General features: G+C 46.5%; 2 protein-coding genes across 3 annotated transcripts; one reads left to right on the plus strand and one right to left on the minus strand.

Annotated features, from left to right (window-relative positions):
* Positions 1–305: 305 nt before the first annotated feature.
* LOC118175938 (translation initiation factor IF-2-like) lies at positions 306–13,249 on the minus strand. Of its 2 annotated transcripts, XR_004755205.1 has the most exons (3): positions 13,239–13,249; positions 2,158–2,285; positions 306–1,612 (listed from the first exon to the last, which is right to left on the minus strand). XR_004755205.1 is itself a non-coding variant. In XM_035342620.1 (2 exons), exons 1-2 carry the CDS (start codon positions 2,945–2,947, stop codon positions 1,443–1,445), a joined length of 960 nt encoding a protein of 319 aa, XP_035198511.1. In that variant the 5' UTR covers positions 2,948–2,984; the 3' UTR covers positions 307–1,442. The 2 variants fall into 2 exon arrangements, 1 of the variants encoding a protein (XP_035198511.1); XM_035342620.1 differs by lacking the exon at positions 13,239–13,249 and having other exon boundaries at positions 307–1,612; positions 2,158–2,984.
* Positions 3,401–4,767, plus strand: NOG (noggin). The gene has a single exon (XM_035342621.1). The coding sequence runs from the start codon at positions 3,465–3,467 to the stop codon at positions 4,134–4,136; it is 672 nt and encodes a 223-aa protein (XP_035198512.1). The 5' UTR covers positions 3,401–3,464; the 3' UTR covers positions 4,137–4,767.
* Positions 13,250–14,515: the final 1,266 nt, after the last annotated feature.

Here is a 14,515-nt window from a genome sequence, read left to right on the forward strand (position 1 = left end):
TCAGCCATTCCACCAAGAAATTCTTGGGCCACAAGCAACTTCTGTCACTTCTGCTTCCCTCGAGCTCTCGCAGCCTCGCCAGGAGCGTGGTGCTCCCCACGCAGGCACCTGCGCCGGAGGAGTTCCCAGGCCCCAGCCTGCCCCGCTCAGGACTGCCGGCCGTGCGGGAGGCAGCCTGTCCATCCTTCCTCCTACCTGTAACCAGGGGCAGCTGCGTAAGGGCTCTGAGTGCCTCCTTGGGAGCGTGGTTTAGAATCTAGGAATTAAGAATCTTGAACACACACCTGGCATGAAGCAGACAGGACACAAGCTTTATAGGCTTTATTTGTAGACTCTGAGACTGGTAGTTAAAAAAGTGTTTTTAACTGAGCTGAGTAAAACCGAATTGATTATTAAAAGAGACATACAAGACATCACATTGTAACTGCAGAATTTTTGCTTTCTCTTCAAAACACTTGTGCTTTAACCTATTGTTGGGTTTTGTGCCTTTAAATAAGGTAGTTTAAGAGCAAATTCCCAAGCATTTGCATAGAGCTACAGGTTACAACCTTTCCCAGTTTTTCCTTGGCCAGCATTGCCATGTACACAACGCAGAGGAACTGGCCCATACCAGCAGTAATTTCACCCATTTTCGCAGTAATTTCATTGGGAAAACAATCTGATCCAACTTAATATTTGACTACTTTCATAGAACTCTTTTAGAAAGAAGTGGAAGTGTGTCAACAAAGACTTCCAAAAAGAAGGAGAAAGGAGGAGGGGATCCAAGGAGGAGCAGTTTCTCTATTCCTCGGACACGTAACACTGCACATTCCCGTTTTTGTAGTTGGTTGGAAGTCACAGCCTGAATGAAATCCCTCCCTAAACGGTTCCAGTTCTCGCTATGAAATGAGACTGGACAGAGGAAGATAGTGAGGAAAGAGCCAGACAAGCAAGCAACCTAAAAACCATTGACCCCTTGCTAGGATTCATCACCCATCCTCACCACCTCTCCCTCCTGAAATCAGGCACACCAGGCAATACTACAAAACAGAGCGATGCTGCAGCAGCGCAGTTGAGCAGGTACATCGGTACTTTCACATCCTTGTTCCTTGACAGAACCCAGCATTGCTTCCACTGCTGAGAAGTGGATCATGAGCTCTGAGCGTGGGCTTAGGCTCCAGTGTGTCAGGAAACATGCAATTCCATTTTGTCCTGTGGGGTGACCAAAAAAAGGAGGGCGAAGGAATGAAGGGGGATGAACAGACCTTCACCAGCTCAGCTCCGGGACACAGGAGCTGCTTCCAGAGGGCATCTCCCAGCAGGCAGGAGTGGAACCAGCATGTGAACAGGCCAAGACCCGCAGCGAGAACCTGAGACAGAAGCAGCAGCGCCTGAGCAACCTGCTGGGTCTGTGCAGACCTGAGCACCTTGCTGTCCTGCTGGCAGGCAGTTAAGTAACCAAGTCACATCCAGTTAAAGACCAAATCCAGCACAATGTCTGTCTTCGTTTCCTGGTCAATTGCTACTCCTTGAATTTTGGGGCATTTTATTTTGAAAGACTGGAGGTGTGGCTTCTCCCTCAGTACACAGACAACTTGAATGCCAAGTTTCAGCGATGAACGTTTATCAGGTTCTGGATGAAGGTAGAGACCTGAACTACCAGGTGAAAAAATACCTCCTAAAACTCCAGCAGATCCTGCGCTGACATGGTAGTGGCAAGTGTCACCATGAGGCTCCTTTTCCAGTGCAGAGCGTGGGTTGGTTTTCCATCCTTTTCATGTCAGTTATTTTAATTCTGTAGTGTTTATAAAATGCCCTACCTGCTCAGGAATAAACAAAATTAAGTTTTAAAGCAGCATCACATGAAGTTTAACTTAGGGAGTGAAAACAGATGACAAAAATTCAGTTAACTCTTGGACAAGCAGCTCACCCTGGGTAATACAGTCTATACGTTGCTTTCCTTAAGACCCTAACTTTGAAGAGTAACATTTAAACAAACACATACATAATTTAGGAGAAATGGCAAAGCTTCAGCCCCATTAAACTCAGGCTCCCGAGAGCCTAATAGCCTACAGCAGCAGGATTCAAGCACTCGAGGAGATTGTCCCGAGATCTCAGCAGCCCGATCGTCTCCCCTGCCAGCAGGCCGGCTGCCTGCCCGTACCGAGGGGAACTTACCCCAGCCGCGGGCCCGCTCCTCCCGCCGGTGCTGGGGGGCTTCGGGGCATCCCTTCCGCGCAGCTCCCGGCCCCAGCCCCCCGCAGAAGCCCCGGCACCCCCGGTGCTCTCCCCGCCGCCTCCCCCAGCTGCTTTCTGTCGCCGAGCCGAGCTCCCCGGGGCTCCCCGTTCTGCCGGCGGAGGCGCTGCCCGGGCCGGCCCCGCTCTCCCTGCCCGTGCCCGGCGCGGAGCGGAGCGGTGCGGAGCGGAGCGGCGCCGCCAGCAGAGGGCTCGCTCCGCCCGGGAAGGTGCCGGCAGCGGCCCCCCGGCCGGGCACGCAGTGGGAATTAGAGCAAGGACCCCCCCGTCGTCCCCCCCTCCCCCCGGGCCCCCCCCCCAGCGGCCAGGTAGCGCTGGCCGGGGCAGGGGAGCAGGAGCGGGGCAGGCTGCGCTCCGCCGCCAGCGGCTCTGCGCCCATGGGGTGACCGGCGCCAAGGCCACCCCTACCCCTGCTCCTACCCCTGCCCCTGCTCCTACCCCTGCTCCTACCCCTGCCCTTGCCCCTGTCCCTGTCCCTGTCCCAGCCCCAGCCCCAGCCCCTGCAGCATCTCCCGGGGCGCGGCGGCGGCGGGCGGCGGGGGGGAGGCGGCGGCGGCTCCCGCCTGCAGCCTTCCCCAGCAGAGGGTGTCTGCCGGGTGGGAAGGGGGAAGCGCTCCTGGACTTTTGTGGGAGTGGGGGTTGCGTTGTGTGTGTGGTGGTTCTTTTTTTTAAGGGGGGTGGGGTGGGTTAGAAGAGAGTCTGTGGTTTCCATGGAGATGAAGCTGAAAGTGCAGGAAATTTAAAGGCTTTGGGTCCTTGCAAAGCAGACAAACTGGTGCCAACGTGCGTGGCTGCTGTTGCTGCTGAGGAGGCTGCTTTGCGAACGGCGGAGAGGAACGGGGAGGAAGAATCGGCAACAACTTCTTCCACACGCACGGGCAGACAACGCGGAGCTGCAGCAGCGAGCAGAATTCGCAACAAAAAGCGGCATCTCCCCTGCCCGGGGAGGGCGAAGAGAAGCAGCAGCAGCGGCAGAATTTTGGAGCGGCTCCACCAGGAGAAATTTTACAGAGAGGCTTGCAAGAGAGAGTGTTTGCAGGGGGCTTGCTCTCCTGGCATATTCGGGGGCCGTCTTTGCTGGTGGCGCGGGGAGCGGAGGGGATCCCCCGTAAAGACAAGCTATTTTGGATATCCCCGTACAAGTTTTCTGATGCATTTGCTCGCACCTTCTTCCCCTGCCGTTTGGTGAACCCAGCCCCCCTCTCCCCCCCCCCACCGGTCTCCCAAGGATGGATCATTCCCAGTGCCTTGTGACTATATACGCCTTGGTGGTTCTGCTGGGTCTCCGGCTAGAGCAAGGCGCCTGCCAGCACTATCTGCACATCCGACCGGCTCCCAGCGACAACTTGCCCTTGGTGGATCTAATCGAGCACCCGGACCCTATCTTCGACCCCAAGGAGAAGGATCTTAACGAGACCTTGCTAAGGAACCTCATGGGCGGACACTTCGACCCTAACTTTATGGCTATTTCCCTGCCCGAGGACCGGCTCGGGGTGGACGATCTAGCCGAGCTGGACTTGCTGCTCAGGCAGAGACCCTCGGGAGCGATGCCCAGCGAAATCAAAGGGCTGGAGTTTTACGACGGGCTGCAGCCGGGCAAGAAGCATAGGCTGAGCAAGAAGCTGCGCAGGAAGCTGCAGATGTGGCTCTGGTCCCAGACCTTCTGCCCGGTCCTATACACGTGGAACGATCTCGGCAGCCGCTTTTGGCCCCGGTACGTCAAAGTGGGCAGCTGCTACAGTAAAAGGTCTTGTTCAGTCCCAGAAGGCATGGTTTGCAAACCTGCCAAGTCCGTGCATTTAACGATCCTGAGGTGGAGGTGCCAGCGTCGGGGAGGGCAGAGGTGCACATGGATACCCATCCAGTACCCCATCATTTCGGAGTGCAAGTGCTCCTGCTAGGGCTGCCGCTCGCCCTTCTCGCCCCTTGCCTGGCGGACTCACGTGGACCTTTGCTGCAACAAAAATAAAAGACACTTGCTTTCTGGTTAACGTTGTAATGCACTGTAACGTGTAGGAGAATGTATATTGTGTGTATATATGGCACCGTTTTAATATACTATTAAAAGGTCAGTATTATACGTGAAATAATCAGCGTCTACTGTATTTTTAAGACTATTACCCTGATCGTTGCTAATGTATCTTTTTTTTTTTTTTTTGGTATTTATATTCCAGAGAGAAGTTGCTTCGCTTTGGCGAAGTAGGTTGGGGTTGTTGTTGTTTTTTGTTTTTTGTTTTTTGTTTTTTTTAATAAAAGGATTAAAAGATACAAACCAAACTTTTTGATAAGAAAACGTTTTAAAGCTATTTTCCATTATACGGAAAGCGTGTGTGTGTGTGTTTCTTCTTCCTCCTTACGGACTTTAGATTAAAAAAAAAAAAAAAAAAAGCGCCTAGAGCACAATGTTATTGTAAATAGAGAGAACAGTTTGAATGACTTAATCCTATGTAAATGAAGAGTATCTGCTATTTATTCTTTATATCCCTGTAGTAAAAGCGCAGCGCAGAATTAAAGTCAACCACTAAAACACGAGCCGTCCGCAGTCTGTTTGCTCTCTGCTCGGGCCGCCCCCGCGGGGGGGGGGGGACGGACACACACGGGACACTTTCTTCTCCCGTCGCTGGGCGCCGGGGGGGTGGGAACGTGCCGGGGGCCGGGGCCGGAGGGCAGCAGGCCCCCCCCTGGCCCCCCCAGCCCCGCAGCGCCCCGGGGGGGGTCCCGCTCGCCCCGCTGGGGGCCGCCCGCTGCCCGCCGCGCCCCTGGGGCGGACCCGCACCGCCCGCCTGCCTCGGGCTGCTGCTTTTTTTTTTTTTTTTTTTTTTTTTTTTTTTTGTAACCGCTTGACATTTCATTTACAGCGGGACACGTGTCTTTCACACCTACCATTGTGGTGGGACACTGCTGAAACTTGACTCTTGGGCTCTGGGGGGTTGCAGCGCGCACACGGCGTTAGCCTGATCCTCTGCCAGCCTCCCACAGCCTCCCCGGCCGGAGGCAGCCCGGGAACCTTGCGGACACCCGCCGGCCTCCGGGGCATCCTCCCGGGCACGGCACGGTCCGGAGGGGCATGGCCCGGCTGGCCCGGCACCTCCCGGCTCGGCACGGCCCAGCCCGGGACGCCGCCGCCCCGGCTCCAGCGCCCAGCGTCCCCCGGCCCCGCCGCCCCCGGCTCCGGGCTCTTCAGGGTGCTGCGGGGCCGCCGCGGGGAGGTCCCGGCGCAGTGAGCGAAGCGCTCGGCTCGTGCGCGCTACCGGAGCCGCCGGTAGGATCTCGGAGATAGCAACTGCACAAACAGCCTCGCCACGTGCTCTTCAAAGGCTGCCTGACAGTGCAGAAAGAGCCTTTTCCTTATTTATCTTGGAATCAAAAAACTTTTTTTTTTTTAAAAAAAAAAAACACTTCCCAGGGAATCTATGCTAATTATTGTAAACCCGTGGGGCTTTCATTGACACAGCCCAGCCCTGCTTTCTCTGTTTCGCGTATCTCTGAATGCATATTCATTCCCTCTCGCACTCTTTCGGTATGTTTTACCATCCACCTCTTTGCTTTTAATTTCAATAGTTTGAAAAAAAAAAAAAATCAGATCTTGGGACATTTAGGGTATTCATTAACCTAGTGAAGAGGAACAGAGGCATTATTACTCACATAGAAGGCACCCTGCCCCCATGTCTATCTAAGGGTTCATTGTAAAAGGATTAAAAGTTAAAGACCTTCATCTTATGATTCTTTCATTTAATCTTCGTGGCGCCTGAAAGACATGCTGGATGGATGATCACATTTAAAATATTCCTAATGTCGGCTACCTTAGGACTCCAGGCAGGGCAAACAAACGTAATTTATTTCTAGAAGAAAGGGGATATTGAGATGTTTAAGTTTATGAACCACCATTACCATGTATATTTGTTAGGTTCTGACAAATACCCAAATAACATTAAAATCAGCCATTCATCACACATGAATTTATGCAAAACCTTCTATGCCTGGGGCCAATATTTTTTTAGACAGAGTTTCACTTGCAAAAAAAAAAAAAAAAAAAAAGTTTATTTAAAAAAAAAAGCCAAAAGCAAGAGTTTTTCATGACTGGTAAACACGAGAATTATGTGAACAGAAACTATTTCATGCTGGGATGGCAGCCAGGGACTCGGGAATGTCAACAAAAGTTCTCCGAAGGTTGAAAATGTCACTGGATTACAATACAAGGTCCTTTGCCCCATTAGCAAACTTTACTAAAGTAATATTCCCACTACATAGGGAGGGGACTCACCCAGTGATTTATCTGTCCGTGATCCAAGCAATGGGGCAAACAGGCTTCATCTGGAAACCACCTCTGCCTTTTTGCTTGAGGATTTTAAACTTCACGTGTGCAGAGATGTGTGTGTTTGTGGCTGTTACACGAGTGTCAAATAAGTGTGTTGTTGGTGTATCTATCACCGTATCTGTCTTGCTTCTTAACCTGGTAGTCACTGCAATCAGGAAGGTATATGGACGCACAGCCTTTCTCAACTAGTAACGCCCTGGTACTGGTACATTTACAAGAATATTTGGGGTTTTAAAAAAATCAGGTTTCACCATCCACAGGGCCTGTGATTTTATTTTATTTTTTTAAATAAATAACTACATTTTGTCAGCTGGTAGAGCAAAAATAAACTAGTAGTTTTCACTGTTGTTTCTGGTCAGGTTCACTTTCTGGTCCTCCTGCGCTAGTGTTGAAATGTTTGGCTTGTAGTGGAAGTGTTTCAAGCCAAACAAATAAAATATCTTTCTGATGAATGTTTCTATGCAAATCTTTTTAATATTAGATTTTGTAATATGTTTTTAAAGCAAAATTGAATTATGGCTCTTTTAAATTGAAATCAATTCATAACACAGCCAATTTTTGTTTGCTCATCTTTGTAGTGGCATCATAAGACCTCACAGAGACCACTGTGGGGAAGAAAAAAGAAGGGAAAGGTTGAAAGTGAGCTTTTAGTTACTCTTTGGTTTCTTTTGCAATTTTAGTGTCTTAAAATGTAATGCTGGAAATTTTAATTCATTTCCACCTCCCCCACAGAATGTGTAACCTCGGGTGAGTCCGTTAACCTATGTGCCGCAGTTCCTTAGGAGGAGTGTACAGGACTTGCCTCCTTTGTCTCTGTAGCTAATTTTGTCCAGAATAATGTGTGCTCTCATACTGCGTGTTAATTCAAAATCTGGTGGAGTAAGCCCCACTGTTCGGGGGGGTTCCTTGGTGGTACCGGACTTAGCATCCAAGGCATTATCTTTGCCCGTGCAGAGCAGGAGCTTATGCAGCATTCTCAAACACTTTATACCTCTGTTTATCGGAAAAAGCATGTGACATCTTGAAAGGTATGGTGTTGTAGGCTAATTTGAAAGTGCCAAAAGCAACACAGCTGATGAAAGGATGAAAATATAGACCAGAGGTAAGTTGTCCAAAAGTTTGTAATAAGCTCGTTCAAAATTAGTCCAGAGAGTGTGCAGAAAACGAACCAACTCAGAAAACTGTTATACGTGCCATTAAAGGGTGGTGTCCTTGCACTTGTACTTAAGTGAAAAAAATATATTTGATTTGTTGTATCCTTTTCAAAATACCACTACAAAGATATATTCTTGAGATTGCCTGAGTGCATGGTGTAGTCATCACAAAAATAACCACAGCGAGAAATTAGAGCAGTAGTGTTTGTATAAATACTGGACAAGTTTTTCCTCTTCCATAGTTTTAACAGAGAAATAATCTTAATTTAGTAACGTCAACAGCCATTAAAAAATTCCTAGCAGTTCACCTTACTTGGGTTGTGTTATATAAATGTAATCTGCACCATGTTGGCTGGATCTTGGATCCATTAAAAAGAAGATATTCCAGCTCGGAGATTTGCCAGGAATCTTCATTGAAAGTTGAAATAAATATAATGACGTCATCATATAATGTAACATCATCGCTTTCAAGGTAAGCCAAACCAAAGGTATGTTGGCAGGGGAATGCTGCCACCTGGTAGATCCATGCTAGGAATAGATACGATACTCTCATCGCGTGGGGAGGAGAATAGCCACACTCTTCCTGCAGTACCCACAAGGATCCTGCAGTCTTTCTGTGTGTAAGTCCTCGGGGAGCCTTACTACACGCGAGAGCTGCAGGATCTATGTCAATGCTCTCTTTTAAGAGAGCAGCTACAGCAAATTTGAAGAGACCCTTTCATTCCCTCTTCCTTGCTCCCAGACCAAGCAAGAAGCTCCAATGGTTAAAAGGAAGGGAATGAATACATTCGCTTGAAACAACTGTTGGAATGGTTCAGAGGGGAACAGAAATATTCAGCAATCAACATTAAAGACTCTAAATCCTTAGAGGTGTTATTGCAGGATCAGCAGCTTACAGCGCTCTTTCGTGAAGGCTGGGTACCAATGTATTACTGTTAAGTCTCCTGCAGCTAGTCCTGTGTCGGGAAAAGCTGCTGCAGCTGTATGTGATGTGCTTTCTGAAGAGTTTGAGGGAAACGCTACTGGAAGAGAAATCTGCACGGGTGCAGTTTCACAGTGAGCCTCTCACTTTGGTGAGCAGCAGGACAGGCACAGCAGAGGTGGCAGTATTTAGCCTCTGGCTCTCTAGGTGGATACTGTGGGTGGAAAGCAGCTTAGAGGAGGCGTTCTGGGGGCTCACTGGTGGAGCCCTCTATCCTCTCTGGGATGTTTTTATGCCACCATTAAGTGTGGATCTGCGGCAGCACTCAGCACCAGACCAACCTGTGCATGCGCTTATGCCCGGGCAGCCTGCAGATGTCCCAGAAAGCTGAGCAGGCGTCCCTGTAAGGGCCTCCTCTGGCACTGTGTGGCTGCACCGATGCAAGAGCTGCAAGAGCTCCCACCAGCTCGAGCCAGCAGCACTGACGAAGGCACGCACATCTCAGCTCCTCACCTAATGCAAAGATTCCCCAGGACTCTCGTCTCTCTCTTAGAGTCCAAGAGTGTGAGCTGCATCAGATAATCATAACAGAGTTTGAAAATAGGTTTCACACTCCCTCCTTGTATTTTTTTTTTCCCCTCATGAGAGGGGGAGTGGCAAGACTCCCATCACAAAGAACGTTACTCAGAACCAGAACAGTTCTTAAGGCACAACACTAAAAACCTGTATGCAATGGAGAAGGACTGGGTGGCTCGAGGGATTGGTAATGGTATAAAGAGCTTTTCACCGCTAGGCTTCTGGCTTCGGTCCAGAGGTAGTAACTGAAAGCCACAGTCATCTGATGCCTGCATCGTGGGCTGTGCAGAATGAGTTGTTGGTCTCCGCGTAGATCCTACCAAGCAGGATCCAGATCACAAAGCCACCACCAGAACTGACATGCTTGCAAGGTTTCTCAATCAAAAGAGCAAAATGAAACAGGAACGAGGACCTTTGATCTGTGTTTGTGATTTAGTAGCAATAAGGGTGTATTGTTTGGGGGGGTTGTTTGTTTGCTTGAGCAGAGGGTGGGGGCTAACACTGGAGAATATAAGCAGCATAGCCCCTTACATGGATACAACGCTAATAGCATATAGCATTTTCCTTCTCGCACAGTAATACATTTATACTTGACCTACACCTGGCATCTTTTTATCTGGCTTGGATGGCAAACCGTGGTCCAGAGGAGGATGCAGCAAATGCAAGGGCCTACTCTGCTGTTAAATCAGGAGTGTCTCCTACACAGTGCAGTGCAAATTATTTTCCATTCTTCCATTTCCAATCTTCCATTAATCATACATTTTGGTTGCTGGGTTGGTCTGCTTTAGGTAAGGCGGTGCAACTTTGCCGGGCTCAGGGTAGAGGTTACCTTTTCATAGCACTCCACTCATGGAGCTCTTTGACCACACATTTCACTGAACAAAGGATGGAGCAGGCTGTGATTCAGAATATGCTTGCCAAGCTGCTGCATTGTACCTGTTTGGTGCAATAAAAAAATCCAGCACCTTTTCTCAGCAGTACATAAGATGAGTTTAACTTCAAGTGTTAGTAAAAACAAGTACATAAAACCTACACATATTTATATAAGGGCTGGTGTAAACATCACTCCCCTGTTTCAAAATGAACCTTCTGGTATTCCAAACACTTCATAATATTGTCTGTGAGTGAAAAATGGGCATAAAATAATTTTCCTTCACTCCCACTCCTTGTTTGCTTTGGACTTTTAGAGACACTACATATCTAGTCAGTTTTATTTTGACCTTTGCATAGATTTGACCGTCCAAGGGCACTTTATGTCTTTCATACAGCAACAGAAGACTTAATAAATACTGCATATATGTAATTGTAAACATGCACAAATTATTTGAGGGACTTTATAGGCCAGTGAGGACAACTGAAATAATATCTTTAAAAACTGAGTGCCTTTCCAAGCTCATCATGTCCTTTTGGAATAAGTGGCTAAAATTTGTTTTGTAGGTAGTACACGCACAATAAATGAGGTCATTGACTTGAACCTTGAAGGTCTTGTAAACAAGCTGTACTGTCTTAGTTATAGTCAAGCCCTACACTAAGTGTCAGTGCTACATTACCGATCTTTTTTGTGGTCTTAGGAACTCTAAGGTACCTATTATCTGTCTTGCTGTGTCTGCTCATCGGCTATTGGCTTCAGAAGGCTGTGAAGAGCTCCTTTTCACCGGGTAGCTTCCTGGAGCCAGATCTGACGTTGCATGTATACACGGTGGAGCATTCTCCTAGTTAGCTGAAAAGTCAACGAGGTTCACTAAGAACTATGCACAGAAGGCATTGCTGCTAGACCACCAGGCCAGGATAGCCACGTGTGATAGCTCGTGCAGAGCACTTCGGTCTGAGCCAACAAAATCCTAACCACACTCTCAACCTGGGCTTCACGAGTACTTCCCCTGAAAGACACTTCACCCGATTAAAGTAAAACCCCTATGTAAGTTCTCCCAGCACCCTACAGCGGAGAGTCCCGAGGGAACCAAGAGCAGCTTGGGTGTTCAGGGGAGGGCTGTTTTACCTAACCAGGAACAGCTGAGTGTTGTGGTTTGTATAAACTGTTTGCCATGTATGTGTGGCATGTGGCAGTAAATGAAACACTTACTTTAAAACTTATTGAAGTTCTTTCAGCAAAAAAATTAATGTGGGGTTGGCTTTTATGCTTTGTTTCAAATGAAGCAGAGATTTATACACCTTATTATCCTAATTTTTTTCCAGACACTGCCCTGAATATCTCTCATATCTTATGGGAAATTAAATATCAGAGTTTTTAAAGAGATCATTTTTAGTTTCCCATCTATGGTATGAACAAAAAACCGGGTAAGTCTAATGAAGTGGCATGTAGTCAAATGTTCAGACTGTAATCATCCACAAAATATTTAAAGTAATCTGAATGAAACTTTTCAGACAGCCAGACTAGGTTTCTCTTACTTTTCAGCTTTTGAGAGATGCCAACAGACTTTCAGGTTAACATTTTCAGGACTGGGTGCGTAAGATTCGGCATCTTATTCAACAATCAGACACCTACTGGGGAAAAAAAAAAAAAAAAGAAAAGAAAAAAAAAAAAAAAAACTTTGTTTTGTGGTTTGGTTGCTGACATTCACACATCCTAGTAGGAGTCAATGATTATATTCCATTCGGTGAAAAACAACAGATGTAGCCTTACTGCTGAAGTTTGTATCTGATACCGTGAAGGTTGTAGTTGCTTAATTCAAGATTTTCAAAAAAATAAAAATCAGAAAGAGCCAACAGAGATAGATGCACATTAAAAATGTGGGATTTAGGTACATAACTTCCCTGGGAGCTGCAGAAAATCCCATTTTCAAATCTTTTCACTCTGAAACCCTGAGAAAAAGAAGTGGACTTACAGTTTCTCACAGGCAAGAGAAGTCGTGAAGCAAAATAATGAGATTCTAAGCTATATCTTCTGCCAGGGTGGATTTGTAGGGAAACAGGGAGGATGGGGGAGGTAGAGCTCAGGCAGCGTTACCCTCTCTTCACCTTTTTCCCTCCTCCTGCCTCCCACCACCATGGGTGCTGCCGTCACCAGCCGAAGGCGTGCCGAGTCCCCTCCCTTCTTAGTTCAGCTCTCCATCAGCTCCTGCAGATGGAGTGGACAGATGTATCCACTTTGATAACAGTTATTTTATACTGACCAGAGATCTCAGTCTTATAAAAGAAATGAAGTATTTTCAGAAGTCCCTTTTTCTATTTCTTGTTGCCTAAAAGTTTTCTGCCTTTAGCAGAGTAATTAGCTGTAAGTGAAGTTTCTTTGTCTGTTAGCATATCCTCCCTGAAGGTGGTCATGATATTGTGATTCAAATATTTTTTGAGCAAATAGCAGATGTTTTATGAAATTGTAAGTTTTCTTTTGTGAGTTTAGCTTGATGGAATTTCCTTAGCTTTCTGTAAAAGCAAAGCAAAATGTGGATTTTTTTGGTCATCCTTTTTTTTTTTTTTTTTTTTTTTCTGTAACATAAATGGATTCTGAAGCTATACTGCCCATTCTTGAACTCATGAGAAACTTCCAGGAATTGCAATTTGCCATGAAAGTCTGCAATTAAACGTACTCCTTTGGTCACTTCCTAGTGTAAAGCAGTAGTGTTGAGGGGCCGAACGTAACAGGTATTTCACTGCTAATTACAATATCTGGAACTACAATCCCTGTCAGTATCTTGCAGCAGGATCTGTAGTGCCTGTGCAGTGTGCTGCCACTTGATCTGAAGAAAACGCTTGGCTGGCAGCTGCAGGAGGCTTCTGTTTTCTGGGCAGACTTGCCGTCAGAGCAGGATGCAATGTATGTATTTCCCAAGTGTGCGAGGTGTCTTCCTGTGGTCGAGTCTGGGCCAGCTATTGCTGTAACCTCTAATGACCTGCCGCGCTGCTCATTGGAAACAATAATTTGAACACTGAGGGGAAATAGCAATATTTATAATATATTAAGCCATGGAACATGTGAAACCTGGTTTCCTGTGGATTTATGTCTTGAAAGCGAATTTCTGGAGCTCGTTTGCCAAATCTATCTGGAGCCAAACCTGGACAGCACTACCCTGACCCTCCCATTTCTGGGGCGCGTTGTCTTGCTGCGCGCTGCAAGCCAGGTGACATCAACTCTGAATAAGCCGAGCTGTGCTCTGAGAGGCATGTCCTGAATCCCAGCCTGTCCGGCTGTCCCACTGACTGTGGTAGTTCCCCGATTTTTAATAACTTAGTAGAGGGAGCTACTAGATCTCTCTTCCCAATATCGCTTTTTTTTTTTTTTAAATCACCATCAAGAATTTAATATTCATAACTGAGAGAGAATACAGACATATAGGCAGCACAGTCTAGTAAACCTAATTTTCTTTGAACGACAAAAAAAAAAAATTACCATGGCACTGAATAATAGATCTGAAGCTCTTGAATTCCTGAATAGTTCTACTGCAAGTATTAGCGACCTACTGCAATCATCCCAATTTTTTCTCCTGCCTCAGATACTCTTGAGCATTATTTTTGCTAAAATACTTGCAATGCGTGAATCAAATATTTATTTTAAATTATTTTGCTGCCCTTTAATCTTTGCTGAGCAACCCTCCAGTTTATTCTGTAACTCTCGTCCCTCTCCTTAGTATTATGAATTCATTTCGTTGTACTGCAAATTAAATTAGATTGAATTAGATTTGAGAAAATGCCCCTGTTTCTCTATCTCTGCTGTAAATTGCTTGGAGTACTTTAGGTTCTGTTAAAACAGTAAATGCTCCTGGCCCTGCTCGTGCGAATCATGTTACTGAGGTCAATGGACTTACCCACTTGTACAGCTGTGAAAAATATTTTAGCAGTTTTCCTGGGGCAAAAATGGCGACCTAGTGGCAACGTAACATTTTACAGATTCATATCAGCTGAAAACTGTGACTGCTTTCCAGCTTGGAAACCATTAAACGTTTTATTTTTTTAAATCTGCATATTTTGTTTTAATGTTTTCAGAGTAATACCTGTTGATTTTTTAAAAAATTTTAAATGGTTTTACATTTTCAAAGTCCTTACTCAATTCTATTACAAAAAAAAAAAAAATCCATTCCTTTTTAAGTTATGTAAGACAAAAATCCCATCTCAATCAAGATTAAACTCTTTAATATTGAGCAGAACATTTTGTGGAGTCCTAAGCCAGTATTTCTTACTTTTCAGTTCAACAAAAAGTTTGAAAATGTATTATTTTTGGTGGCCTTCAAGCAGTTATTTAAATTATCCACCAGACCTGTGAGGAATGGAAAAATTAGATTGTCTCACAGCTCAGATGAGAGGCCAGATCCATAGCTGCTGTAAATCAGCAGAGCTTTGCTGGTGTCGGGCAAG

The sequence above is a fragment of the Oxyura jamaicensis genome, chromosome 18 (assembly GCF_011077185.1).
Source record: "Oxyura jamaicensis isolate SHBP4307 breed ruddy duck chromosome 18, BPBGC_Ojam_1.0, whole genome shotgun sequence".
In the NCBI taxonomy this organism is placed as follows: domain Eukaryota; kingdom Metazoa; phylum Chordata; class Aves; order Anseriformes; family Anatidae; genus Oxyura; species Oxyura jamaicensis.

Excerpts from the sequence above, each read along its gene's own strand:
- LOC118175938 (XM_035342620.1), bottom strand. The coding sequence starts at position 2,947 with ATGGAAACCACAGACTCTCTTCTAACCCACCCCACCCCCCTTAAAAAA. Across the intron at positions 1,613-2,157 it reads GGAGCGGGCCCGCGGCTGGG|AACCTGATAAACGTTCATCG; the intron begins GTAAGTTCCCCT and ends ACCTTCATCCAG.
- NOG (XM_035342621.1), top strand. The coding sequence starts at position 3,465 with ATGGATCATTCCCAGTGCCTTGTGACTATATACGCCTTGGTGGTTCTG.